General features: G+C 40.7%; 1 protein-coding gene across 8 annotated transcripts in view; it reads left to right on the plus strand.

Annotated features, from left to right (window-relative positions):
• LOC138753742 (regulator of G-protein signaling 6) overlaps positions 1-27,136 on the plus strand; it is a 125,786-nt gene that overhangs the window by 70,878 nt on the left and 27,772 nt on the right. For 6 of the 8 annotated variants that reach the window (XM_069917096.1, XM_069917097.1, XM_069917098.1 and 3 more), the window contains 5 exons: positions 2,354-2,405; positions 13,921-13,985; positions 14,142-14,218; positions 17,902-17,983; positions 18,668-18,742. In XM_069917096.1, coding sequence (XP_069773197.1) covers positions 2,354-2,405; positions 13,921-13,985; positions 14,142-14,218; positions 17,902-17,983; positions 18,668-18,742 — 351 coding nt within the window. The remainder of the gene's footprint in view (positions 1-2,353; positions 2,406-13,920; positions 13,986-14,141; positions 14,219-17,901; positions 17,984-18,667; positions 18,743-27,136) is intronic. The other 2 variants (XM_069917099.1, XM_069917102.1) reach the window with 2 other exon arrangements.

Here is a 27,136-nt window from a genome sequence, read left to right on the forward strand (position 1 = left end):
CCCCCCCGGGGAAAACCCACACAGACACAGGGAGAAAGTACAAACTCTAGGATTCAAACCCTGGTCCCGATCGCTGGCTCTATAACAGCATGGTGCTAACCACTACGTTAGCCATGCCATCCACGGCCATAAAATTATGACATTTGGAAAATATTTGGATTGGTGCATTGATAGGAACAGTTAAGAAGAATAAGGGTCAAGCACAGGCAAAAGGGACTAGCTCAGATGGATAACTTGGATGGCACAGATGAATTAAGTCAAGGGGCCTTTATCAGGGCTGCATTGCTCTACACCAAGTTCTTTAAGTAGAAAGGCTCATTTGCCAATGCTTGCTTAATACCGTGGCACAAAAATTCAGCAGCTAATTAATGTTCTTCCTCCACATCTTAGGCAGGAAACCATCAAGATAGCAGGGAAATAGTGTTTTCTTTCACCAAAGGGTGAAGGAGTTATCAAATTAAAATAACAAAATTTATTTCCAACACAGTTGATGCAAATTCCAGATATTTAAACCCATACTGCCCATTTAACCCTCCAATCCTTTATGTTTTGGTATTTGGGAGGAAACTGGAGCACGTAGGGAAAATCCATGTAGTCACGGCGAGAACATACACAGTCCTTACTGGCAGATTCGAACCTGGGTCACTTCACTGTAATAGCATTGTGCTAACCATTATATGGTTGAGGAAAGGTATGGGGTTGTGGAAGGGTGTGGGGTTTGGGTTGAGGGGTGGTATAGAGGAAGGGTGTGGCATTGAGGAAGGGTGCAGGGTTGAGAGTGGGATTGTGGAAAGGTGTGGGGTTGGGGTTGAGGGTGCCATTGTGGAAGGGTGTGGAGTTGAAGATGGGTTTGAGTTTTGGAAAGGTGTGGGTTTTGAATGTGGAATTGAGACAGATGTGGAGTTGTGGAAGGGTGTGGGGTTAGGAAGGTGTGATGTTGTGGAAGGGAGTGGGGTTGTGGAAGGGTATGGGGTTGGGGTTTGGGTTGAGGCAGGTTGTGGGTTTGTGGAAGGCTGTGTGGTGTTGTTGAAGGGTGTGGGGTTGAGACAGGTGTGGGTTGTGGAAGGGTGTGGGATTGAGGCAGGGTTTGGATTTGTGGAAGGGTGTGGGGTTGTGGAAGGGTGTGGAGTTGAGATGGGTGTGGGGTTGTGGAGGGGAGTGGGTTTGTAGAAGGGTGTGGAGTTGAGGCAGGTGTGGGGTTATGGAAGGTGTGGATTTGAGACAGGTGTGGGGTTGTGGAAGGGTGTGGGTTTGAGACAGGTGTGGAGTTGTGGAAGGATGTAGAATTGAGACGGGTGTGGGGTTAGTTCAGGTGTGGGTTGTGGAAGGTGTGGGGTTGAGACAGGGTTTGGATTTGTGGAAGGGTGTGGGTTTGTGGAAGGGTACAGGGTTATGGAAGGGTATTGCATTGAGGACAGGAGTGGGGTTGTGGAAGGGTGTGGAGTTGGAGTTAAGCAGTAGGTAGGCATCTCCTCATGACATCACAGACTTTTGAAGGGTCAGTGGCTGAGCATACCTTGGAACTGACACTGGAAGGTGATAATTTCCAAGATCCATGTACCTGAAACACCATTTAAAAAAAAAAGGGTTCTATCCAGCAGATAGGGATATCAGAATGTTTCTCTTTCTTCCAGGTGAATAATTTCTGTTCTCCAAGGTAGTAGACTAGAATCACTGAACCAAATCATCAAAGTGGAAAATCTCCATAAAATATGCATTTCAGAGAAATTTTATTGTTTGGAGACTTGCAGTTGCACAATTAATATTGACCTGAAACCCTGTAGCATGGTAAATTGCTCTTTGCTCCTTAGTAATACGGGTGGAAAGCATTGGCAAATGCAGTTAATTAAAAGCTGCTTTGACAGTTCATATGTGGTGCTGGGTTATGTGGAAGATAGGACTGTTGCAGGTTGGTAATTTCAATCTTTTCTTTCAGTTTTGAAGATGGAAATTGTCTTGCAGCATAAAATCAAACTCATCAAATTGTATTGATGTGGCCAATAATCAAAATGTACCTTGTGGACAAAGAACCCTAACATTGGGGTTTTGCAAAATAAGGGTCATAAAGTGAGAAGGATGCTCAGGAGGAAGATTAAAATGGCATCATGGATTCAAAGTATATTTTATCTTCACTTATTCACAGCTCACAGCAGGAGAATATTTATTGGTATATCCTCATATTTTCTTCTGTGGGTAGCAGGGTTATGTAAATGGTCAATTGAAATAAAAATAAACTGAAGTTATTCTCCAATCTTCTGTAGGCTGGGTTTCATTAGTAAACATGTACCTAGGCTCCTTGATCTCTTCAGGCGTTGTCAGCTTCAGTGCAGTAACAAATAAATCTTCATTATAGGCTCCATACTTCTGGCCATCAAACTGCTGGGAGCCAGAAAACACAGATTATGGTAAGTGTATCGTTTATTGTCTTCTATAATTAACTAAGGTCCGTGAAGGTTGGGCAGCATCAACACAAAGTGAATGTTTCCTGTCAATGACATTTTATCGCAAGGGAGGAGAACTGGAGCAGGTTGAAAGCCGTCCCTATCCTCAAGGACGCTCTTCACACAGCTACCATTGAGACTAAGGAACAGGAGCCTGAAAACAAACACCCAGCGGCACAAGGACAGCTTCTTCCCTTCTGCCATCAAATTTCTGAATAGACAATGAAGCACAGTCATCAACTTGCTTTATGTTGCTGCACAATTTTGTGACGTGTTTATGACAATAAATTCTCCATTAGATTCTGAGAAGGGATTAGCACAGTGAAATAGCTGGTGGAGCTACTCCCTCAAAAGCTCCAGAGACCTATATTTAATACTCACCTCTGGTGCTACATGTGTGAAGTTTGCATGTTATCCCTATGGGTTTCTTCCAGGCTTTTTCCACATTCCAAAAGAGTGTGAGGTTAATTGCCCACTTAAATTAGCCCCTAGTATGAAGTTGAGGGAAAAATATGATGTTGGGGGGGGTTAGCAGGGAATGGGATTGTTCTTTCATCTATCAGTGACACAACGGACCAAAAAGGCTTCCTACGGCATTAGGAAACATGGAAATAAAATATACTGGAAGGCAGAGGAGATTAAATGTCAGTTGTTAATCTAATGTAAAGTTAAAATGGCTGGAAACAGCACAATGAAGAAACAAAATAAGAGTTCGTGAAGTTTGCGTGAAACTCTCAGGATCAGTACCCACAGCTGGCAACCGAGAAAGAAGCGAAAACTGAATATGTCAAGCACAAGTTGAGTCCAGAAGGCATTAATGTGCTCAGAGAATGAGATGCTGGGCTCCACCTTCACGAGAAAGTCGAGGGATAGAAAGCAGTAGCTAAAAAGCCCTCCAACTCTTCCTTAAGGTTTGGACCTGGCGTGACTGCTCGTCCCAGCACTTGGTTCAGCTTGAATGGTGAATACATCCAAACCATGGCCTTCACAATCTACCCCTTGATGCCATTTTCTTTCTCCTTTCTTCTTCAAATACAATGCAATCAATGCATGTGCCCTTCACTTCTGGAAGCTCTAAATCTTTTTAAATTGTGTTTGATGTTTTGATTAATTTTTGGTTTGGAATTTCCTGAACCGTTCACATCCTGCTTGCAAGATGTCGTCCACACTTACAGAGAACTGCAGTCAATTTGCTGGCAGTAGTTTGGTGCTAAGAGGGTTCATGTCAACTCATCATCAAGGCTCTTCACAACACAACTTCTGAGTGTAAATCTAATCATCTTGCTGTATCTCACGAGCCCCACCTACTGAAAAGGTTCAATGGGCAATTAAGCCATGCGCCTACGCTGAACCCACTGTCAGAGCTGTAGTTTCTTTTTGTTTCTAACATTCACAAATATGCAAAAGCTATTAAAAGATAAAATAAAGTAATCAAAACACATTTTAAATAAGAAAATTAAAGCACAAAAATAATTAAAAAACCTCAATTAACCAAAAAAAAGACAGTAATTCCAGAAATAACTCTTTCGCCCTCAAAACTATCCCTCTCCATTGTAAGGATCAGCCATTGCACTGATACCAGGTTAATCTTGATGCATCTTAAATGATCATTACTCCCAAAAGTAAGAAAACTGCAGACAGCTTCCCCTCCACCAGTGGAACTTAGAAAATTTACCGATTTGGACTCCACAGGATATTGATAACTTCCAGTTACATGTGTAAAAGTCCCAAGCATCTTGATAATTGTCTGGGGAAATGAGAACAATTACACACAGAATTGCTGGCATTCATTCCAAAACCTGCTGAGCCAATAATTAACTCATTTCTATTTGGTACAAAATATTCAAAAGGACAAACTTTAGGAGATTACTTTCTCAGGGTGGGAAATCATTCGACTAGATCACAAAGTCTGGGAAACAACATCAGATTTTTTCCACTTCAGTATGTTTCCAAATGGTTATGAAAACAGGTAGAACATAAGGAATGTCACTGATTGGGAATATTAACCTGATCCCAATTCTTCCATCCCCAGCCTAATTAGTGAAATGTGAAGGTTATCCTCAAAAGGCAATACTAAAGATTATTGAAGGTAGAATTTTTAATGAACAGGAATAAATATTGTAGATGTAGAAATAATTGCTTAAATTATTACATTTTCTTTGGCTTGGCTTCGCGGACGAAGATTTATGGAGGGGTAATGTCCACATCAGTTGCAGGCTCGTTTGTGGCTGACAAGTCCGATGCGGGACAGGCAGACATGGTTGCAGTGGTTGCAGGGGAAAATTGGTGGGTTGGGGTTGGGTGTTGGGTTTTTCCTCCTTTGTCTTTTGTCAGTGAGGTGGGCTCTGCGGTCTTTTTCAAAGGAGGTTGCTGCCTGCCGAACTGTGAGGCACCAAGATGGACGATTTGAGGCGAGGTCAGCCCACTGGCGGTGGTCAATGTGGCAGGCACCAAGAGATTTGTTTAGGCAGTCCTTGTACCTCTTCTTTGGTGCACCTCTGTCACGGTGGCCAGTGGAGAGCTCGCCATATAACACAATCTTGGGAAGGCGATGGTCCTCCATTCTGGAGACGTGACCTACCCAGCGCAGTTGGATCTTCAGCAGCGTGGATTCGATGCTGTCGGCCTCTGCCATCTCGAGTACTTCGATGTTAGGGATGAAGTCACTCCAATGATTGTTGAGGATGGAGCGGAGACAATGCTGGTGGAAGCGTTCTAGGAGCATATTTCTGCAATGAGTCAGTTGATCATGGTTGTAACTCTCAACCCTCAGAAATAACACCCCAATTTTAACATTCTCCAAACCTTCACTGACCTGCTCAACCCTGACTTCTGATGCTATCTGTGTGGAGTTTACATCTCCCCAAGGTCCATTCTGAGACTGTGTGAGTTTACCTTATGTACTCCAGTCCCCACCATAACTTGTCCCAAGTGGTAGTGTCTCACAAATTTGATTGAGATTTTTGAAGTGTGACAAAGAAGATCGATGAAGAGCTTGGTACTGGATACTGGATATTTTCTATGTGGATTTTAGCAAGGCCTTTGATTAGATCTCATATGGTAATCAAATCCAGCAAGTCTGATCACATGGATCAATAGTGATTGGCCATTGGATTCAGAATTGGCTTGATGGAAGGAGTGAGAGTGTAGTAGTGGAGTATTGTTATTCAAATTGGAGGCCTGTGACCAGTGGTGTTCCACAAAAATTGTACTAGGTCCACTGTCACAACAACTTTGGTGACAGTATAGTTAGCTTGATGACAGTATAGTATGCTTGTGGATGACACCAAAATTAGTGAAGAATGTTATTTGAGATTAAATAAGGATCGAGATCAGTGGTTTTCAACCTTTTTCTTTCCACCCACATACCATCTTAGGCAATCCCTTACTAATCACAGAGCACCGATGGCATAGGGATTACAGAATGAGTGGAAAGAAAAAGGTTGAAAACCACTGATCTCGACTCACTGAGGAAGTTGACCAGGGTAAATGGAATTTAACTCAGATAAGTGTGAAGTTTTGCATTTTTATAAATTAAACAAGGGCAGGAATTACACAGTAAATTGTAGCACCCGAATAGTGTGGTAGAACAGAGAGAGAAAGAGAGAGAGAGAGAGAGAGAGAGAGAGAGAGAGAGAGAGAGAGATACATAAGAATACATTGATCCTTGAAGGTGGCAAAACAGGGTAGATATATAAGTAAAGAAGGTGCCTGGCATGCTTGCCTTCATCAGACAGGCCATTGAGTTCAGGAGTTGGGATGCCATGTTGGTGAGACCAGCTATAATTGGAAAGTGTGCAAAAAATATTCATGAGAATATGATAGGGACTGGTGGGGTTAAGTTATATGGAGAGGCTGGATAGATTGGGACTTTTTCCCTGGAGTATAGAAGGCTGAGGAGTGGTATTGTAGAGGTGTACAAAATAATGAAGGGCATAGATAAGATCATTAGTCATGGTCTTTGTTTCCAGGATAGAGAAGTATAAAATTAGAGGGCATAAATTTAAGGTGAAAGAGAAAAATTTTAAAGGGACTTGAGGCGACTCTTTCCTTCCCCACAGAATGGTGGGTAAAGACACAAACTCTCAGAGGACATTGTAGAGGCTACAACTGTCATGTTTAAAGGGCATTCAGGCAGGTATGTGGATAGGAAAGGTTTAAAGGATATATGCCAAATACAGGCATATGGGACCAACCTAGGGAGACAACTTGGTTGGCATCGACAAACTATGGTGAAGGGCTTGTTTCAGTGCTCCATGACTCCTAATCTGCAAAGAGTTGATGAAATTGTGGTGAGAATAAAATGGGTAATGAGTAATGAGAGTTTATTTTCATATACCTAAGTACAGTGTGCAGACACACCAAATTTCTAGCTTACTACAGCCAGTCAAATATGTAAGATACACCAACTCCAATAGTAGGCATTAAAGGAAGAATTGATAATAAACATAAAAAGATATTCACAGCGGCAGGTAAGATTAGGTAAGAGTTAAGATATGATTGCTGTGAAAGTGGATGCATGGTGGTCAGTATATATTCTGAAGGGCCTGTTTCCATGCTGCATCCCTCTATGACCTTTTAAATCAAACTTTGCTCTCAATAATGATGAGAGATATAGAAATGGAGGAGTTAATTATTTCCATATTTTGCAGGCATTTTCAGTTCTAAGCTCTTCTAACCCACTCATACAATCATCTAATGCCAAATATGATTTCATTCACACCAACACGATGTAATTTTTCATCATATTGGCATTTAAATACTTCATTGTAAATCCGTTAGCTCTTGGACTAAGTCCAAGATGGAACTTCCTTTTCCCAATTGCTAACACTGCTTCTCGCTAGAGTTAGATTGGATTCCAAATCAACAGGAGATGCAAGAGCGCAAAGTAAATAAAACCTAAAAATCCTAGCTTTTCCAACAATCATATCGCTTAACCTCAAGGGCAAAACATGTTTAAAATTATTTTCAATTGAAAATATGGCATTCGAATTCCCTGTGAAGTATCTTAAAAACTAAGAATTGAAAGGTCCTGTCTCTTAAATTAGTCCTGGGCCTGTAGACCATATTACACTGGAAAACTAGCAAAGTCATGTTGGCCAATACAAGTAGAGGCAGCAAATAATATTTTTACTGCCTATTAATCACCTGCGCCAAGACCACTTACTGCTATACACTCTGTATTGCTTGGGGTTGTGGACTTTGAGAACCCATGAAACTCCGTTAGCATCTTTTGAAGGTATATGGATAGAGAATACACAAGAAGAATTTGAACATCAGAAATGTCCCACAAAATAACTGAAAAATGAGCATGGTGCATTCAGACCTATAACCTTGTGATTACATTTTTTATTTAATTGTTAAATTTAATAATTTTTAAATGTAATTTATTTTAAAAATTTAATTGAATTTCATTTAGATATACAGCATGGTAACATTTGTGTCTCTTCTGCCCATTTCCTACAACCCATTGTCCTGCAACACAGTAGTTTTTGAAGGGTGGGAGGAAACCAGAGCATCCAGACTCGGAGAGAGCATACAATCTCCTGAGAGAATGCTGCATTTGAACCTGTCGCTGGCGCTGTAATAATGTTGCACTAACCACTATGATAATTGTGCCGCCCTTCTTGAAGAACCCTCTCTACATGTGGTTGAAGAGCTGAAAAGGGATTGTTGATCAGAGAATCTTGAAGCCAATATAATAAAAATGTCAGAGACCACAGTGACTGCATAAAAATCATGAGTTACAGACTGTTTCTAGTCGATTAAATTGAGGGCATTGTTGTTCATCTCGTTTTGATCAAACATATAAGATGACCAGTTGAAGTGTTTCATCAATTCTCTCATTGACACAACAGCAAATCTAACAATATAACATATCATTATCATACATTGCTAAATCAATTAAGCAATAACTATTTATGAAATATTTACCTAGGTTACTTTACCAAACTAAGGAAATAATTTGAAATGTTCATGGTAGGAGAATCTAAAACGAAGGGAGGGGAGTACAAAACTAGAGGTCTTGGGTTTAAGGTGAGAAGGGATACAATTACAAGGGTCTTGAAGGGCATCTTTTTTCACACAGGGGCGGGGTGAATGGAATGAGCTACAGGAGGAAGTAGTAGAGGCGAGTACAATTGTAATGCTTAGACAGGTACGTGAAAAGGGAAGTGTTGGAGAGATATGGACTGATCACAGGAAAATGGGCCTAACTTAGGTAGACAACTTGAATGGCACGACAATTTAGGCCGAAAGGCCTGTTTCCATGCTGTAAAACGATTTTCAGCAGTATGTTTTAAGCTATATCCATTGGTGAGAATATGCAATATTCCAACTCTAAACTTTAAGCTTCATTCATTTTTTTTATTGAAAGAAACAAGCTATTCAGTGCAAATGCAGTTTTTTTTCAAAGCATGACAAATTAAACAACTTTAATTGCTTTTAATGTGATGAATTTCTATCTCCTATTCAACATCTCTACCCACAAATTGTAGAAGTATATAAAAGTAAGTTTCCTCCCCTTAAATTTCAAATTTTACCTTGCCAACTTTAAAAGTGACACTGCACTCATGAGGAATAAATAATACATGGACTCTGTGCATGAAAATTTGTGAAAGTGGAGCTAATCAAGCACACAGTTTATTATCAAATAGCTATAAATCAAGACACTAATTCCACTCACAGCTATATAACTCATTCTTTTTTTTAAATAACTTTTTTATTTAACAGTTCACCATGAACCACGTCAGCAACAATATATACAGATATTCAGTATTACTATGTACACAGTGAGATCAATAAAAAGGTAGCACAGGATGAAGCATTTAACAAACAACTTCTCACATCCACGAGATTATCACTCCATCTTCAGAAGAGACAGACTAATACAGCAAAACCTCGTCAGAAAGCGCTAGTTCATACAGCCGAGTCGCGGAACAAATGCATATATTTCAGAGTGCCCACGGATAATCAAACCCAAATATTACCAGTTTTTGAAGGATCCACTATCTATAACTAACAATTTCAATGAAAGAATTGCGGTGATTTTAATATCGGTATTCTGAATTTTAATCAACTTATTTGCAAAGTTTGGGGTCCACAGACACCCACGCTATAAGCGATTCCACGGATTAATGAATCACGTTCTAACGAGGTTTCAGTGTATTGCATTTAGTTTTTTGAGCTGCCAAGTCTCCAATACAATCTTATAAATTCAATTGCACCCCCATGTTTTGAGGCTGTGACTGCAGGATGCAGGCATCCCAGCATTATTTCTTTATATATTCTGTGAACCCCTGTGAAGTTATTATATAACTCTCCTCTCAAATATCTACTTAATCTTTCCTCATAGGACAACCCTCCATCCCAGGAAACAATGTGGAGAATCTCTGTTGCACTCTCTTCCTCTGGTAGGGAGAACTGAAGTACATTATATTCCAGGTGCAGACTCACCATGTCCCTGGGTAATTGCCGTAAAGTATTTATTTACTCTTGTATAATATCGGGTTAAGATAATGGTGCTGCTGCTGCTATGGACCTGGGAGGAGCGGGGGGGCGGAGGCAGATCATCCGTCCTCTGAGGGGTCACACTGTCTGCCCGTCCCAGTGATGAATATGTACATGTTTAAACTGCCAGTGGAATGGGCCTGTTGTCATTTTTTTTACATCAAAGCTGATGGAAGTCCATGCCCAAGGTGACAGCACCCATACCAGCAGCCCTAATTTTGAGAGTTGCAGACTCAAGGGGAGCAGCAGATCAGGGCAGGGAAACAGAGTGTGTATATACTCCCACCCCCTCCCACCCAACTTGGAAGGAGGGGGTGTGAGATAACCTTACACCAGCAGACCAGTGAAGGGCTTAGGAGCTGAAGGACTCATACCAGGCCATGAGTTCCGGCTACTGGCTTCCAGGAAGGACAGGATTCATAAAGATGCTGACAGGCGGCAGAGGAACTGAAGAGCTTTGGGTGCTGACAGTTTCTTCATCACATCAGGGCTTCAGAACCAGAAGCCAGGGAGGGAGATGGATGCCTGGACCATAGATTTACTGCTGGAACTGATAGAAGGCCACACAGTTACACAGGGCACAGCGGCATTAGAGGAAGCAGTGGGATCTGCGAATAGTCAATTTTTATGAAGGGACTCTCTTTTTATTCTTTCTCATCTTGACAGGCACTAGATGTGTGGCACCTCTTTGTGCCTTTAAAACAGAAACAATATATTGTATTATGACAATAAAGGAATCTCCTTCAATACATCCACCTGCAATCAAGGACATTATATCATTTGCCTTCCTCATAACATCCCATATCTGTGTGTCAACTTTCAGTGATTCCTCCGCATTGACAGCCTGGTTCTTCAGGCACTGGTATGTTCAGTGAGGAAAGAGGCACCTGTTCCACTGGGATGGGCTTCATCTGAATCAAGCTGGGATTTCCAAGCTAGATGAGGACCAAATTTACTGCAACCTGTTTTGCTGATGCAACAAAGCTGGGTTCCAGTGTGAATTTTGAGGAAGATGGAGAGTCACTTCAGTGAGGCTTAAACACTTACACCTTTCAGTTCCTTGGCTTATAAAATATCTTTTCTTTTTGCAATAGAATATGATATTCTATTAAGCTTTTTTGTGTCCCATTCACTGAGTCAGATTACTGATTTATTGTCAGAGTACATACCTTACATCACATAAAACCCCGAAATTCTTTTCAGAGACAGAATTACCACAAAGTATTAGTGCAAAAAAATTGTACTCCACATGCACATGTAAACAAATAGAGAAATAAACAAACTGACAAGACAGAGAGAAAAAAAACTAATAAAGTCTAAAAGCAAGAATCCTTAAATGAGTCCCTGATTGAGTTTGTTATTGAGGAGTCTGATGGTGGAGAGGTAGCAGCTGTTCCTGAATGTGATGAGGTAAGTCTTGTGGCACTTATGCCTCTTTCCTGATGCAAGCAATGAGAACAGAGCATGTGCTGGGTGGTGTGGATCCTTGATGATTGCTGCTGCTCTCCGACGGCCGTGTTCCCTGCAGATGTTCTTGATGGTGGGAAGAGATTTGCCTGTGAGGTCCTGGGCTGTGTCCACTATTTTTTATCGGGCTTTATGCTCGGGGCCAATAGTGTCCTCATACCAGACCATGGTGCACCCAGTCAGCACACTTCTTGTAGAAATTTGCTGGGCTCTCTGACGTCATAACAAATCACCGCAAACTCCTGAGGAAGTTGAGGTGCTAACGTGGCATCTTTGTGATTCAATTAGTGTGTTGAGTCCAGGAAAGATCCTCCAAGATAGCGAACTTAAGTTTGCTCTCTATATCTAATCCTATTTAAGCCTCACTGAAGTGACTCTCCATCTTCCTCAAAATTCATACTGGAACCCAGCTTTGTTGCATCAGCAAAACAGGTTGCAGTAAATTTGGTCCTCATCTAGCTTGGAAATCCCAGCTTGATTCAAATGAAGCCCATCCCAGTGGAACAGGTGCCTCTTTCCTCACTGAACATACCAGTGCCTGAAGAAATAAAGCCAACTTCTCCTATATCAATGTTGAGCCACACATTCAGCTTTCTGATTTTATTGACCCAATCCCAATCTATAATGGGCCATGGTCATTATACTTGCTTGATTTCTTATTCAAGATCTAGGGAACAATGACAAAAATAACATTCAGTGTCCATCCCTGGTTGCCCTTGAAAAGGTGGAGGTGCACCATCTTCTTGATCTGCTGCTGTCCTTCTGGTGAAGGGACTCCTACACCATTGTTGGATGAGGGATTTGAGGATTTTGACCCAGAAATTAAGGTAGACTGCCAACATATTTCCAAGTCAGGATGATGTGTAACTTGACAAGGAATGTTCAGGTAATGGTGTCCCTATGTGCCTATGCCCTTGGTAGTAAATATTATGCGTGTGGAACCTATTGGCTTGTATTTCTTCAAGAGAATTGCCTTCCAACCCATCTTGTAGGTTTTCACCATAACAACTGGATCTTTTTCTTTCCACCCCAACTGCAAAAAGACAAATTTAAACCTGGCACTAGGCAGCCAACACTCCCTTTGCGATTCATTCTCATTGATGCAGAAAGTAATATTTATCCTTCCAACTAGCGAGTTCTCAAACATTTCTGCATTTTGCTTTCATGCCTCCAGTTTGATTAGCCCACAATGCCGGTTTGCTCATCTATCCAGCTGTCTCGTTTTTTTTCCACACTGGCTCAAGAACAAAGACTAAGGCTCTGCCTGAGAAAACTCCGAGATTGCCATACCTGCTTCGCTTGTAATTGACCAATTCTGCAGTAGAGAAACCATGGGGCGCGACCAGCCCCAGGAAGAAAATAAATTTCCTCCCAACTGCGACATACGAGTGTTCCTATCCTGGATTCTGGCTCATAACTCGAAACCAATGTCCTTTAAACTGCAAGCACTTCCTGTCACTGAGGATCTCAATGGTTTCCAGCAGTTCTCACATTCAGTAGATTAGTGATGTATCCTACCCTACATATGATAATAATTAATTTAATAATTTTAAAATATAGCTGCACCGTGGATCTTCCTCACCAAAGCTGATTTCTGAAAATCCACAACCAGTAAACTGAGTACTGCACCTGTGCTGCAAACCACTCTGCTTTGGCAGAAGCTACTGTCTTTTATTCCTAGGTGTCACTAATTTTACATCACAGCTTCCCTTAGTTAACCAATCTCAACTGATTACCTCAAGTTCAAGTTTATTATCACCTGACTGTACACGTACAACCAGTTGGAACAGCTTTTCTCTGAACCACACATTACACACACACACACACACACACACACCCACACACACACACACACACACACACACACACACACACACACACACACAGCATATCATAATCACATATATACATAAATATATAATCTAAAATAAATATACATAAATATTTAGGAAGAATTTACTCAGTTGCAAGACACTTTATCAATCTCACAGACAGCAGAAAGAAGCCATTTCCTAGCCTGGCTGTCCTGATTTTGATGCTCCTGTACCCATTTGGCTAAAGGAGCTGTTCATACCGCTTCTTTAGCACAGTGAATGAAAGTTACGAGACTAACAGAATCTAGCAGTAAAACTAAATGAAATAAGTGCATTTTTAAAAATAAATCGCACCCAGCCCTTACTTAACGCTTCATAGACATTGAACTGAGTGGACAATGCCCATTCCCTCAATCCTTTAACCACTGAGGAGTCCCTTTTGCTTTCACTCACATCTTCAACTAGAAATCAGGCAAATTAATGCATATTTTTTCAGGCCCGGCCTTTGTATGAGGATCAGATGTATTAGAAAACTTAAACACCCTATCTTCTTGGTAGAAGTGAATGGCAGGAAGACAATGTGCCATTGATGTAACTCAAATAAAAATCAAATTAAGTGAAATTATTTTGGAAAGGGTTTAAATATTTAAAGAGGGTAAATAATTGTTTCATTTTTTTCACCATCACAGCCATCTACCTGTGCAAGCGGACAATGCAGAATAAAGCAAGATTGGAACTTGCAGATTATGAAGCCGTAGGTATACTAATTTTATAATGGGCAATGTTCTATACTAATCAGTTATTTTGAAAACTGCAGCATGGATTCCAGTTCGAACTTACACTAACATAAATCAGTCATAAAAAGCAGAAACCTGTTTTCTGTAATAACACAAAGCTGTTCGTTCTGCAGGAAAATTTGGCCAGGTTGCAAAGAGCATTTGCAAGAAAGTGGGAGTTCATCTTTATGCAAGCAGAGGCCCAAGTTAAGTACGTAATTCTCAAATTAATGAATGTATAAAGTGAAAAAATAAAGAAGAAAATAACAGGGCTTTTCTCCACGTGTGTGATCTCCAGAAGCATTACCCAAATATGATCCAAGCCTGGAACATGGTTTTAATTGTTAATAACCAGGCTGTGATCCAAAACTGCTCCAGATATGCCCTGACCCAACTGGAGCTTTGCCAGTTGATTTTTAGAAAGTATTTGTAGTTTGGCTGGCCCTCCCTGTTGAGCTAAAGGGGGACAAAAAGCAAAAAAAAATCACTGGGAACCTCACATTCATGTGTACAGTTTAAGACATCATTAACGTAATTTGATACAAAGTCTGGAAAATGATGGACACTTTCAGAACTTCATCTTTTCAGCAATCCAAATAAGATATTTTACCAACAGCATTCAGCTGAGCTTGTCCCGAGTATATTAGCTTTATCCAACCATTAACTACAGCTTATATTTCCTTGCATTATATTGTATTGATAGGAAACCAATAGCAGATATGCAAATCAATCTCCCTTCTCTCCCGGACCAATTTTTAAGGACAGTATTATAAGCTGACAATTCTTAATGGTAAGTGATATCAATGGACATTCCCTTGCAATTATTTGCTAAGAGTTACATTTATTTCCATGCAATGGTCCTATTGCTAATGGCTGCTGCTCCACAAGAATTTTGGGAGCCTGTTTCATTGGGTGTACCCTCACCACTAGGTCAGTAGACCTTTCATATGAGGCCCACGCCATAATTCTTAAGGAAGAAGTGAATTTACCTTGCGCGAACTTGGTTGAACACAAGTGATTAAAAAAATTATCTGCATTTGCCTTTTTAAAATATTTTAATTGATTTTTGATTATAATGCAGTCGAAACAAAGCAACTATGGAGTATTAAGTCTAAATAATGGATTTAATCATTAAAAAAATACAAAAATCATGAAGAGATCCACAATTCACAAACGTATTAATAGTTTTAACCTGATTAAATAGAAATCCAAACTCCATCTTTATCAATGTTGTCTGATAATAAGCATGCTTAATACTTAAAATGAAAACAGAGAGAAAAAGAGGTCAACTATTACATTAAAGACTAAAAAAATGACTCATAAATGCCCCTCACAACATTTGAAATCTTATACCTGAATTATCAATTGAATAATGAATCTTTTCAAAGTTTAAATATGACATAATGTCTCTCAGCCACTGAGCATGAGTGGGCGAGGCAGCATTCTTCAATCTATGTAATATCGCATGTCCAGCTAAAAGAGAAGCAAAGGATAGAGTTCGACATTTAGTTGAAGTCAAAAGAACGTCATCCCGTGCCATTGTTCCAAAAAGGGTAACCAAAGGGTTTGGTTCTAAATTTATGTCAAGAATTAAAGATAAAGTATGGAAGACATCTCTCAAGTATTTTTACAGACAAGGGCAAGTCCAGAACATATGAATTAAAGAAGCTTCTCCTCTCTTACATCTATCACAGCAAGAATTTATATCTGGATAAAAATGAGATAATTTAGCTTTAAATTGTAGTAAGCATTGATGAGCACGTAACAATTAAATCCCAAAGTTTATCTGACATTGAAAGGTTGAAATCCCATTCCCAAGCATTTTTAATTTTAAATCACGGGGCCTGTCTTAAATAATAGATATTAAACCTTTACGAGAAAGCTTCAAACCAAAAAAAAACTAATCTACAAAATTCACATCAGGAACTCCAGAGAGACCAGAAATCTGAGATTGAAAAAAATGCCTAATTTTCAAATATCTGAAGAAATGAGTATTGGGTAAGAAACTTTTCAGCAAGTTGTTTTGATGATACCAAGCTATTGTCAATAAAAAAAATCTTTAAAACATTGAATACCACTCTATGCCATTCCTGAAAGACAAAGTCATGTAAAGAAGGTTGAAAAAAAGATGAGATGAAATAGGACTTGAAAGAGAAAACCTGTGAAATCCAAAATGTTTTCTAAACTGTACCCATATTCTTACAGAATGCTTAACAATAGGATTATCCGTGAACTTAGTTGAAAGAAGTGGAAGTGAAGATCAAAGAAGTGCCAAATTGGAAATATTTTTAGCAGAATTCAACTCCATTGCTACCTATAACAGACGCATTTTAAATTATTTATTCATATAAAGTTCTGAATGTGTACTTTGCTTTTTGCAGACTTTTTGCATGAAAACATCAATGAATCACAACTTCCTATGCCCATTCAACCTCTCTGAATTTGACCTCCTACACAAATAACTTCAAGTGAGCTGGATGAACATCACCTCATCTCCCCACATGGCATGTTTCTTTCAGATAATCAATATTCCAAGATTCATGGTCGGATTTTCTTGAGACAGGCCTAGTTAAATTCACCGACTATGATTTGAAGTGCTTCGGGGTGGGCCGACTCTTGTTTATTGACCACATCATGCAGCTCCACAAGTGCCTGATTGTAATCAGCATCAGGGGAGATCTAAACTTTGATGAGAATCACAGATGAGAACTCTCAGGGTAGATAGAAGGGTCTTCATTTAATTGAGATTTGCTCTAAGACAGGAGATCGACATAGCCCCAACGTCCGTGTACCAGCCATCATGAACTAAAAAGAATACACTGCCCCCTCTCTACAACCTCTCTGCCTGAACATGATCCATATCCCTCCTTTCCCTGCTTATTCGTGTGCCTATCTGAAAGTCTTTCTTCATGCTCGTAGTGAATGAGAAATTCTATTGGGTTATTTTTCAACTGCTGCTTGCTCTCTGATGCACAACCTCCCCACCCTCAGATTCCACCCATGCTCACCTCTCAATTCCCAACACCTCCTCCTCGGATGCCACAATGGTACTTAGGATATTCTATATTTTATTTATTTAAATTTGGATATACAGCATGGTAACAGACCATTTCGGCCTATGAGTCCATGCTGCCCAATTTGCACTCGATTAACCTGCTCCCCGGTACGTTTTAAATGGCGGAAGGAAACCCGAGTCCCCAGGGAAAACCCATGCAGACACATAAAATCTCCTTACAGACAGTGCCGGATTCAAACCCCAGTCCCAACTGCTGGCGCTGTAAAGCCATTGAGCTAACCACTAACACTAACCATGACACCCCAATATTGGATTCATTAGCGATTACATTCTCTTCTGGAAGAACTCAAGTTATTTTGTATTAGGAATAGTAAGGAAGGATTATTCTTGCTTAAAGGGTGAGTCAAGTTTGCTGTCCGTGTTGGCGTACACTATCCATGTCATTCTCAATGTAGCGCTATCAGCTAGGTTTTTCAAGAGCAACAATGAACAGAAATGATGAAAATACTCTCTGAATAGAGAAACAATATTATCATTTCAGCCTTAGGTCAGCACCCAAGCTTTCACCCATCTTTTTCTGCACAATTCATTTTGACTGGACTGGCATAACTCTTCGAATGGTCAAATGAACTCATATGTGCTACCTTGGGTAATGGAGAACGTAGTCATGATGTAATTGGTGTTGAAGATAAAGGGGGAGTGGTTAACAAGGTATATGAACAATTTCATTACTCATCACAAAGAGGAATTTCCTTTGAGAAGAAGAAACACAATTGAACTTCAGAATCTGTTATTTCTGCAAGGCTTAAGTGCAACCAAGCAACAACAGTCATGTAATTGCAGAGTTTCCTTTGGAAGTTGATATCATCTTCTTTTAGAATTGACAGGAAGAAGGATAAAACAGAACGCAAGATCCTAGACAGTCAAGAAAGAGCCTTCTGGGATGTCCATCGACCTGTTGTGAGTATATCTGAATTTTACCATAACTGATTTGACTATATGGTGTCGTCGTAAGGATTTCAATCCAAACTCTGTTTCAGAAACGTAGATGTGTGGCTTTCAAACTACGAATAAAATGTAAGCATGAGCAGTTTGGATCTACAGCAATGATCATGTGAATTCAGGGCAGGAGGAGACTACTTGGCCCTTCAAGCCTTCTCCACCTCTTAATAAGATTTATAATTTAATGATACAGCATGATAGAAAGCCCTTCCAGCCAATGAAACCTGTGTAGCCCAGTAACACTTAATTAACTTACCAATCCTGATCATTTTGGAGAGAGGGGAAAAAAACCAGCATTGTAATTATCCATTAACAGAAGTTTTCACTGGAATGCTCTTGGTAGTTTCCACACATTTGGTTAAGATAAAATAAAATAAACCAATTAACATCTGCATTTTTGTTTCTATTTCAAAATTTCAGTGTCAACAGTTTTTTTTTATATCAATGTTGGCCATGGGGGTGGGGGGGGGGGGGGCGGGGTAATGATCTGTTGCAGAGATATGTCCTCACAGTTTGCAGAGGTGAGGAAATTGGCAAAGATAATAACAGAAAATTGAAATGCAATGTGCAATGGGAAGTCCAATAGTCATTTACTCTCGTGAATTCTTTTAATAAAATCCTCCTTTATTGCTCCTCCTGTAGCCTGGCTGTGTGAACACCACAGAAATGGATATCAGGAAATGTCGAAGGATGAAAAACCCTAACAATGTAAAGAAGGTGCGTACAAGCAGGTGGCTCACAATCTATTCTCTACGTTTCCTGCCATTCATATTATCATCGTGCTAATTTGAAACAGAAATTTTGAATAAAAGCCATCAAAAGCCCTATTGTTCCATAACGAGAATTAGAATTGGGTAATCAATGGATAAATAGGTTCTAAAATGGTGCAATAAATTTAACCCAGCAAATTTGTTTTCAATATTTTATTGAAGTTTAGAACTTAAGTTAATAAATGTATTACTTTAATGCAGCAGCTGTTAAATAATGGTGAGAGGAAATCATTCCATCAAGTGATGGTTGCAGAGTTTTTCAGTTTTTAGCTCTTCAGAATGGATCAAAGTGAAGATTTACCTTTCTAGTGACAAGAGCAGAGAGATGTGCTGTAACATGAAGCCCTCAATAAGATCAGAGGGAATGCATTAAATTATTTATAACCACAATCCAACCCATCTGGGAATGAAAAGATAATGGCTGTTTCTTTGCTTTATCTCCCAGTAACAAGCAGGATGAATCTTTGCTGCCATATACAATTAAATCCAAACATATAGTAGTTTATGAAATAAGTATCATATATTTTGGAAAATATGCTGCTCATATTTGCACAATGTGGATTCGAATGTTTAATAGACTCTCTGAAGTCCTTACTTCTTGGTACCCTTCAATATGAGATTTTATGAAATATATATAGTTTATTCCCTTGACATTCTCCAGTCCTTCCTTTTCTATTTTCATTCTTTGTTCTTCTTTTTCTGGGGCTATGGTGTGGGTAGGGTGGATGGTGGTGGGGGTGTTTAATGTATAATGTGTGAAAGTTTTTTTTATTGAATGAAATTTATTTACTCTTGTGGATTAAAATTTGGAAATAAAATATTCAAAACAAAATCTAAACATATAGAAATCTCTGGAAAGAATGGAAATAAGAAAGCTCATTGAATATGTTATATAGTCAAGATAAGGTGAACTATTTTGTAACTGCATAAGACTGCACCCTGTAGTAACTGTAGTCCACCACTATGGGTCATATATATGTATATGTGTAGGAGTGTGTCTGTGAACAGTTTCATGAGATGGTGGAAGGGATCAATAAGTAAAGACTCTTTTGTTATTTGAATCTTGCATCTCTAAGTTATTTAAGAAGCCTCCCAAGTAACACAGACATAACATGGTGGCAGTGGTATAAGAGAACAAGAATAAAGCAAGTCACTGAAATACAAAGGGGAAGAAGAGAAAAAACATTACTGGAGAAAATGGTTGGAGCAACAGCAGTTCACCCAGTGATGGATGGGGAGGCTGAAGACATTGTTGAATGTTTCAGCAAAAGTGCAATTTAACATTCAAAACCTATTTTAAAAATTGCAACAGCAGAGGAGATGGTCAGTTCTATACTTCTCTGGACAGGGGAGCAGGGCCTTGACTTATTTAATAGCTGGGAGCTTACAGAGGTGGAGAAAAATTATCCAGAGCAGATATTTGCAAAGTTTGCTTCTCACCTTGAACCCAGGTCTAATCATAGAATTAAATACTATGAATTTCAAGGCTTAATACAAGAGACTGATGAAACTGTTGATAACTTCCTCACTAGACTAAAATATGTTGCTACAAAATGCAGATTTAAGGATAAAGAGGAAAGATTAGTTGATCAACTAATATAGGGGGTGCCCATCCCGAAGTGCAAAAATCGCTTATAGGGAAGGGTAGCCTGAGGCTGGTCAAAGCTATAGACACAGCCAGAGCCTTTGAAGCCATGAGGATGAAAATGAAATCCCTAGCTATGCAGACCCACCCACAGCAAAGGGTTGATGCTGTAAAGAATACATTCAGAAAAGTGCAGGCCCCCAAGACATGCAGGAAGTGCGGCAGACAACACCCTTTCGATAACCAAAACAAATGCCCCAAATATGGTTCTGAACATAGAGCCTGTGGTAAAGCAAACCACTGGATGAAGATGTGCAAGTCTGGTATGAAGAAAAAAGTGATAGCAGTGGAGAAAAAAGACAAGAAGATCCACCACATAAAAGGAAACAACAATGAGGACTCTGACACCAAGATACTGGACAAAGAATCCATATACATTCATGAGATGTTGGATGAGATGAAAGAAGGAAGTGAGTTGCACACAAGAATCCAAATACAGAGGTCAATCCAGAACAAGCCTATGATATTTAATCTAAAGGTGAAGCTGGATGCTAGATCACAAAGCAACGTCCTTCCACTCAGATTCTACTGCCAGATGTTCCCAGAGAACATAATAAAAAGATATCCAAAAGATAGTGCATTGGAAACAGCAAATATCACATAAATGGCCAATGGTGGACTCACGATCAAGCAGCCAGGGAGAGCTAAGATCAATGGCTGCCATAAGGGAAAGGATAACCTCTGTACTTTCTACATGGTAGAAACAGACAGACCAGCAATTCTAGGTCTGGATAGCTGCTGGGTGTTGCAATTTATCTCTGTCAATTATGAGATCCAGATGAAGAACCTAACCAAAAGGATGCAAGTCATAGCCAAAGTGCCTGAGCTGACTGCTTGGGTAAATTCCACAGAAGTACCTACTAGGCCATGGCACACAGTGGGAGCAGACTTGTTCACTGAGAATCAAGAGTGGTATTTAATAGTAGCCAGCTACTACTCTAAGTTTCCATTCATCAAAGGGGTGAAAGACCTGAGAGCGTCAAATATCACCTCAGAAATGCCAGCGCTCCTTGCTGAACAAGGAATACACGAGCACAGTTCATGTCACAAGAATTCAGAAAGCTGGGTGCAGAATATGGGTTTGTGATCACTACATCATCTCCATACTATCCCAAAGGTCACAGGTTCATTGAAAGACAAGTGCAAGCTGTGAAACGCACACTAGTTAAGTGTCGCAAAACAAAAGAAGACCCACACCTAGTTCTTCTATTATTAGGGGCAAGACCTTTAAGGGCTGACATGAAGTTCCTGGCAGAACTTCTAAATGGCAGGAGATATAAAACAACTCTGCCAAGCAAAATGCACCCTCCAGAAGACCAGGAGGAAATGAGAAGAAGACTGGCTGACAAGGAAGAAGAAGGATGCCAGCATTATAACAGACATGCACAAACACTGCCAGAACTCTTCAGAGGGCAGCACGTGCATGCATATTCAAGAGCCGATGTTGAAAATATGGTCCCCAGTAAAGGTCATCAGAGAAGCTGAGACACCAAGATCATACATTGTCGAAACAGACTCTGGCAATCAGCTGAGGAGGAACAGAAAGCTTTAATCCCAACAAAGACTACAACTCCAATATCAAGTGAGATATCAAGTGAAGAGATAACAACCACTAATACCGAAACATCAACACAGCAGTTGTCAGGTGAAGCACAAGCTACATCACCTACACGTGTACCAGCAACACAGAGCCCAACAGTCACAAGATGGCAAAGGAACATACTGTCACCAGTGCAATATCAATAAGAACTATTTAAAAATAGTTGTGCAAATAAACTAGCATACAAGTTCAGTTACTCAAGTTGCACTGGAAAGAAAATGATAAAGAACACTAAATTTTTCTTTACCTTGAAAAGGAGAGATGTTATATAGTCAGGATAATGTGAAATATTTTGTAACTGTGTAAGAAATACACCCTTCTCACTGTAGTAACTGTCATGCACCACTGATGGGCATATGTATAGGAGTGTGTGCGTGAACAGTTTCATGAGATGGTGGAAGACATCAGTAAGTAAAGTCTCTTTTGTTATTTGAATCTTGCATCTCTAAATTATTCAAGAAGCCTCCCAAGTAACATAGAGACATAACAGAATACATTCAGCAACTTAAGTTCCACAGGGTAGAGAATTCCAAAGCATTATCACCTTGGTGAAGATGTTTCTTCAAGTTTGATCTGAGAAGAGCTTCTACAAAAAAAATTCTAATGGGTCTTTAAATTCTGTATGCATTTGGGCTGGTAAGACCCAATTGGTGAATATGACCAAGACAGAGTTTGACAGATTCTTCAATATGAATGGAATCAAGGGATACAGCATAGGGTTCATACAGTAAAGTAGCAGTGAGGTAAATGATTAACCCCAATCAAGTTCAAGTTCATTATCCTTTAACATTTATAATATTTTTATTGAGTTTAACATAATAATCCTACATGCATAGTCTATTAATAGAACATGTTCCGTGTGTGTGTCTCTCTCTTTGGCTTGGCTTCGCGGACGAAGATTTATGGAGGGGGTAAATGTCCACGTCAGCTGCAGGCTCGTTTGTGGCTGACAAGTCCGATGCGGGACAGGCAGACACGGTTGCAGGGGAAAATTGGTTGGTTGGGGTTGGGTGTTGGGTTTTTCCTCCTTTGCCTTTTGTCAGTGAGGTGGGCTCTGCGGTCTTCTTCAAAGGAGGTTGCTGCCCACCAAACTGTGAGGCGCCAAGATGCACGGTTTGAGGCGATATCAGCCCACTGGCGGTGGTCAATGTGGCAGGCACCAAGAGATTTCTTTAGGCAGTCCTTGTACCTTTTCTTTGGTGCACCTCTGTCACGGTGGCCAGTGGAGAGCTCGCCATATAACACGATCTTGGGAAGGCGATGGTCCTCCATTCTGGAGACGTGACCCACCCAGCGCAGCTGGATCTTCAGCAGCGTGGACTCGATGCTGTCGACCTCTGCCATCTCGAGTACTTCGACGTTAGGGATGAAAGCGCTCCAATGGATGTTGAGGATGGAGCGGAGACAACGCTGGTGGAAGCGTTCTAGGAGCCGTAGGTGATGCTGGTAGAGGACCCATGATTCGGAGCCGAACAGGAGTGTGGGTATGACAACGGCTCTGTATACGTTTATCTTTCTGAGGTTTTTCAGTTGGTTGTTTTTCCAGACTCTTTTGTGTAGTCTTCCAAAGGCGCTATTTGCCTTGGCGAGTCTGTTGTCTATCTCATTGTCAATCCTTGCATCTGATGAAATGGTGCAGCCGAGATAGGTAAACTGGTTGACCGTTTTGAGTTTTGTGTGCCCGATGGAGATGTGGGGGGGCTGGTAGTCATGGTGGGGAGCTGGCTGATGGAGGACCTCAGTTTTCTTCAGGCTGACTTCCAGGCCAAACATTTTGGCAGTTTCTGCAAAGCAGGACGTCAAGCGCTGAAGAGTTGGCTCTGAATGGGCAACTAAAGCGGCATCGTCTGCAAAGAGTAGTTCATGGACAAGTTTCTCTTGTGTCTTGGTGTGAGCTTGCAGGCGCCTCAGATTGAAGAGACTGCCATCCGTGCGGTACCGGATGTAAACAGCGTCTTCATTGTTGGGGTCTTTCATGGCTTGGTTCAGCATCATGCTGAAGAAGATTGAAAAGAGGGTTGGTGCGAGAACACAGCCTTGCTTCACGCCATTGTTAATGGAGAAGGGTTCAGAGAGCTCATTGCTGTATCTGACCCGACCTTGTTGGTTTTCGTGCAGTTGGATAATCATGTTGAGGAACTTTGGGGGACATCCGATGCGCTCTAGTATTTGCCAAAGCCCTTTCCTGCTCACGGTGTCGAAGGCTTTGGTGAGGTCAACAAAGGTGATGTAGAGTCCTTTGTTTTGTTCTCTGCACTTTTCTTGGAGCTGTCTGAGGGCAAAGACCATGTCAGTAGTTTCCGCACTGTGATTCTGGGAGAATATTCTCGGTGACACTAGGTATTATTCTATTTAGTAGAATCCTAGTAAAGATTTTGCCTGCAATGGAGAGCAGCGTGATTCCCCTGTAGTTTGAGCAGTCTGATTTCTCGCCTTTGTTTTTGTACAGGGTGATGATGGTGGCATCATGAAGGCCTGAGGCAGTTTTCCTTGGTCCCAACAAAGCTTGAAAAACTCATGCAGTTTGGCATGCAGAGTTTTGCTGCCAGCCTTCCAGACCTCTTGGGGGATTCCATCCATACCTGCTGCTTTGCCACTTTTCAGTTGTTCGATTGCCTTATATGTCTCATCCTGGGTGAGGACCTCATCCAGCTCTAGCCTTAGGGAGTTGAGGGAGCTGGAGCAGGGCGGAATCTTGGACTGAGCGGTTGGCACTGAAAAGAGATTGGAAGTGTTCTGACCATCGGTTGAGGATGGAGATCTTGTCGCTGAGGAGGACTTTGCCGTCTGAGCTGCGCAGCGGGCTTTGGACTTGGGGTGAGGGGCCGTACACAGCCTTTAGAGCCTCGTAGAAACCCCTGAAGTCGCCAATTAATATAAATGTGATCCAAAGCAAAATTCATCCATAATTGTTAATTTGACATTATTTGTTAAAATGATTATGAATATAAACCAATTGAGTTACATTATATCAACACTCACCACAACTCAGTATAATACCAAACTGATTGATAAGATCTAGGACAATCATAATTAAACCATATTTGATCAATTGATCTAAAATCAGAATAAAAGAAAAAAAGGAAAACAAAAAAAACCCCTAAAACTACCTCTAATCTACCCCTTCCCTATAATCAAGCAAAAAGGTTCAGAAATGGACTTTCAGAGAGTAGAACATCCAACTTACCTAAAACTGCCATCATGATAGTATTCAATGAATGGGCCACACGTCTTTTCAAAATTCTTTAACGTTGTATCTAATTTTCTCTAATCTTCAATATTTCATTATATCATGTACCCACTGTGCATGAATCCGTGAAAGTTCATCTTTCCATTTCATTAAAATTGCTTGTCAGGCTATCAATGTGCAAAAAGCTAAAACATTTTCTTGAGATGCAGACAGAGGTATATCCGCTTCACGAGAAAAACCAAACAAGGCAATTAAAGGGCATAGGTCTATTTTGATCTTAAAAATCACTGATAAAGATTGAAAAATATTCTCCCAAAATCTTCCTAAATTGGGATACTCCCAAAACATATGAATCAAAGAAGCTTCAAAAATTTTGCACTTACATAATGGATCAACATCTGCATTGAAACAAGATCATTTGTGTTTGGACATATGTACTGTATGTACCACCTTAAATTGTAATAAACAATGCCTTGCACAAAACGAGGAATCGTTGATCAAACTAAGAGCAGAAAACCAGTCCTCGTCTGAAAATGTTAAGTTCATTATCATTATCATCAGTAAAACACAACGAAACAACGTTCTCTGGTCCTCGGTGCAAAACATGCAGACACACAACTAGACATAACACACATGTAGAATGAAACACGAAAGTCTGCAGATGTTGCGATTGTCGTAAAATCACACCAAAATGCTGGAGGAGCTCAGCCAATCTGTTCAGCGTCAGTAAAAAAGAAAAGATATATTGCTGACATTTTTGGGCCTGAGCCCTTCTTCAACGAATAAGGAGAATAAGCCAGAAGCAGGAAATATCAGAAAGTCTCAGAATTCAGACAATGTTGGCTGGGGGAGGAATCCAGACCAATAAAAGGTGCTAAATGGATATGATAAGGAACGAGGTAAGAATTTATCATTTTTGTGTGAAAGGCAGCGAAGTGGAGAATCAGTGCTGGGGAAGGCGACAGGGGAAAGCAGTGGGGGGGGGGGTGTTTAATGAAAGCCAGAGGTCGATATTAATGCCCCATCCATTTGGAGGGTACCCAGTTGGAAGATGAGGTGTTGTTCCTCCAATTTGTGGATAGCCTCAATCTGGCAGTGCATGAGACCATGGACAGCAAAGGAATAAGATAGGGAATTGAAATTGGTGGCCACTGTGAGATCCAAGCTACTGTGGCGGACAGAGCCGAGATGCTCCAAAAAGCAATCTCCCAGTCTGCATCCAGTCTCTCCGATATAGAGGAGATCACAGCAGGAGCACCAGATGCAGTAGATGACCCTTGCAGATTCATGTGAAATATTGCTTCACCTGGAAGGACTGTTTGGGGCCATGAATGCTGGTGAAGGAGAAAGTGCGGCTGCAAGTGGGGCATCTCCTGTGGTCATGAGTAGGTCCCAAGGGGACGATTGGTGAGGAGAGAGGAGTGGACAAAGGAGTCATGGAGGGATTGGTCTCTGTGGAAGACAGAGAGGGGAGGAGGGGGTGAATGTGTGTCTAGTGGTGGGATCATCCAGTAGGTGGCAGAAATTTAAATTGTAAATTTAGAATACAGCACAATAACAGTCCATTTGGCCCACTAGTCCATACTGCCCAATTTACACCCAATTAACCTACTCCCCTGGTAAGTTTCAAATGGTGGGAGCAAACCAGAGGCCCGAGGGAAAACCCAAGCAGATACACGAAGAACATACAAACTCCTTACAGACAGCGCGGGATTCGAACCTTGGTCCCGATCGCTGGAGCTGTAATGGTGTTGTGGTAACTGTGTCACCCCAAATCGCGGAGCAGGATGTATTGGATGCAGAGGCTAATGGGGTGGTAGGTGAAGACTAGAGGAATCCCGTCTTTGTTGCGCAAAGGGGTGGAGGGGGCCAGGGTAGAATGTATGGGTAATGGAGGATATGCAGA

Source organism: Narcine bancroftii, chromosome 2, assembly GCF_036971445.1.
Source record: "Narcine bancroftii isolate sNarBan1 chromosome 2, sNarBan1.hap1, whole genome shotgun sequence".
NCBI lineage: Eukaryota > Metazoa > Chordata > Chondrichthyes > Torpediniformes > Narcinidae > Narcine > Narcine bancroftii.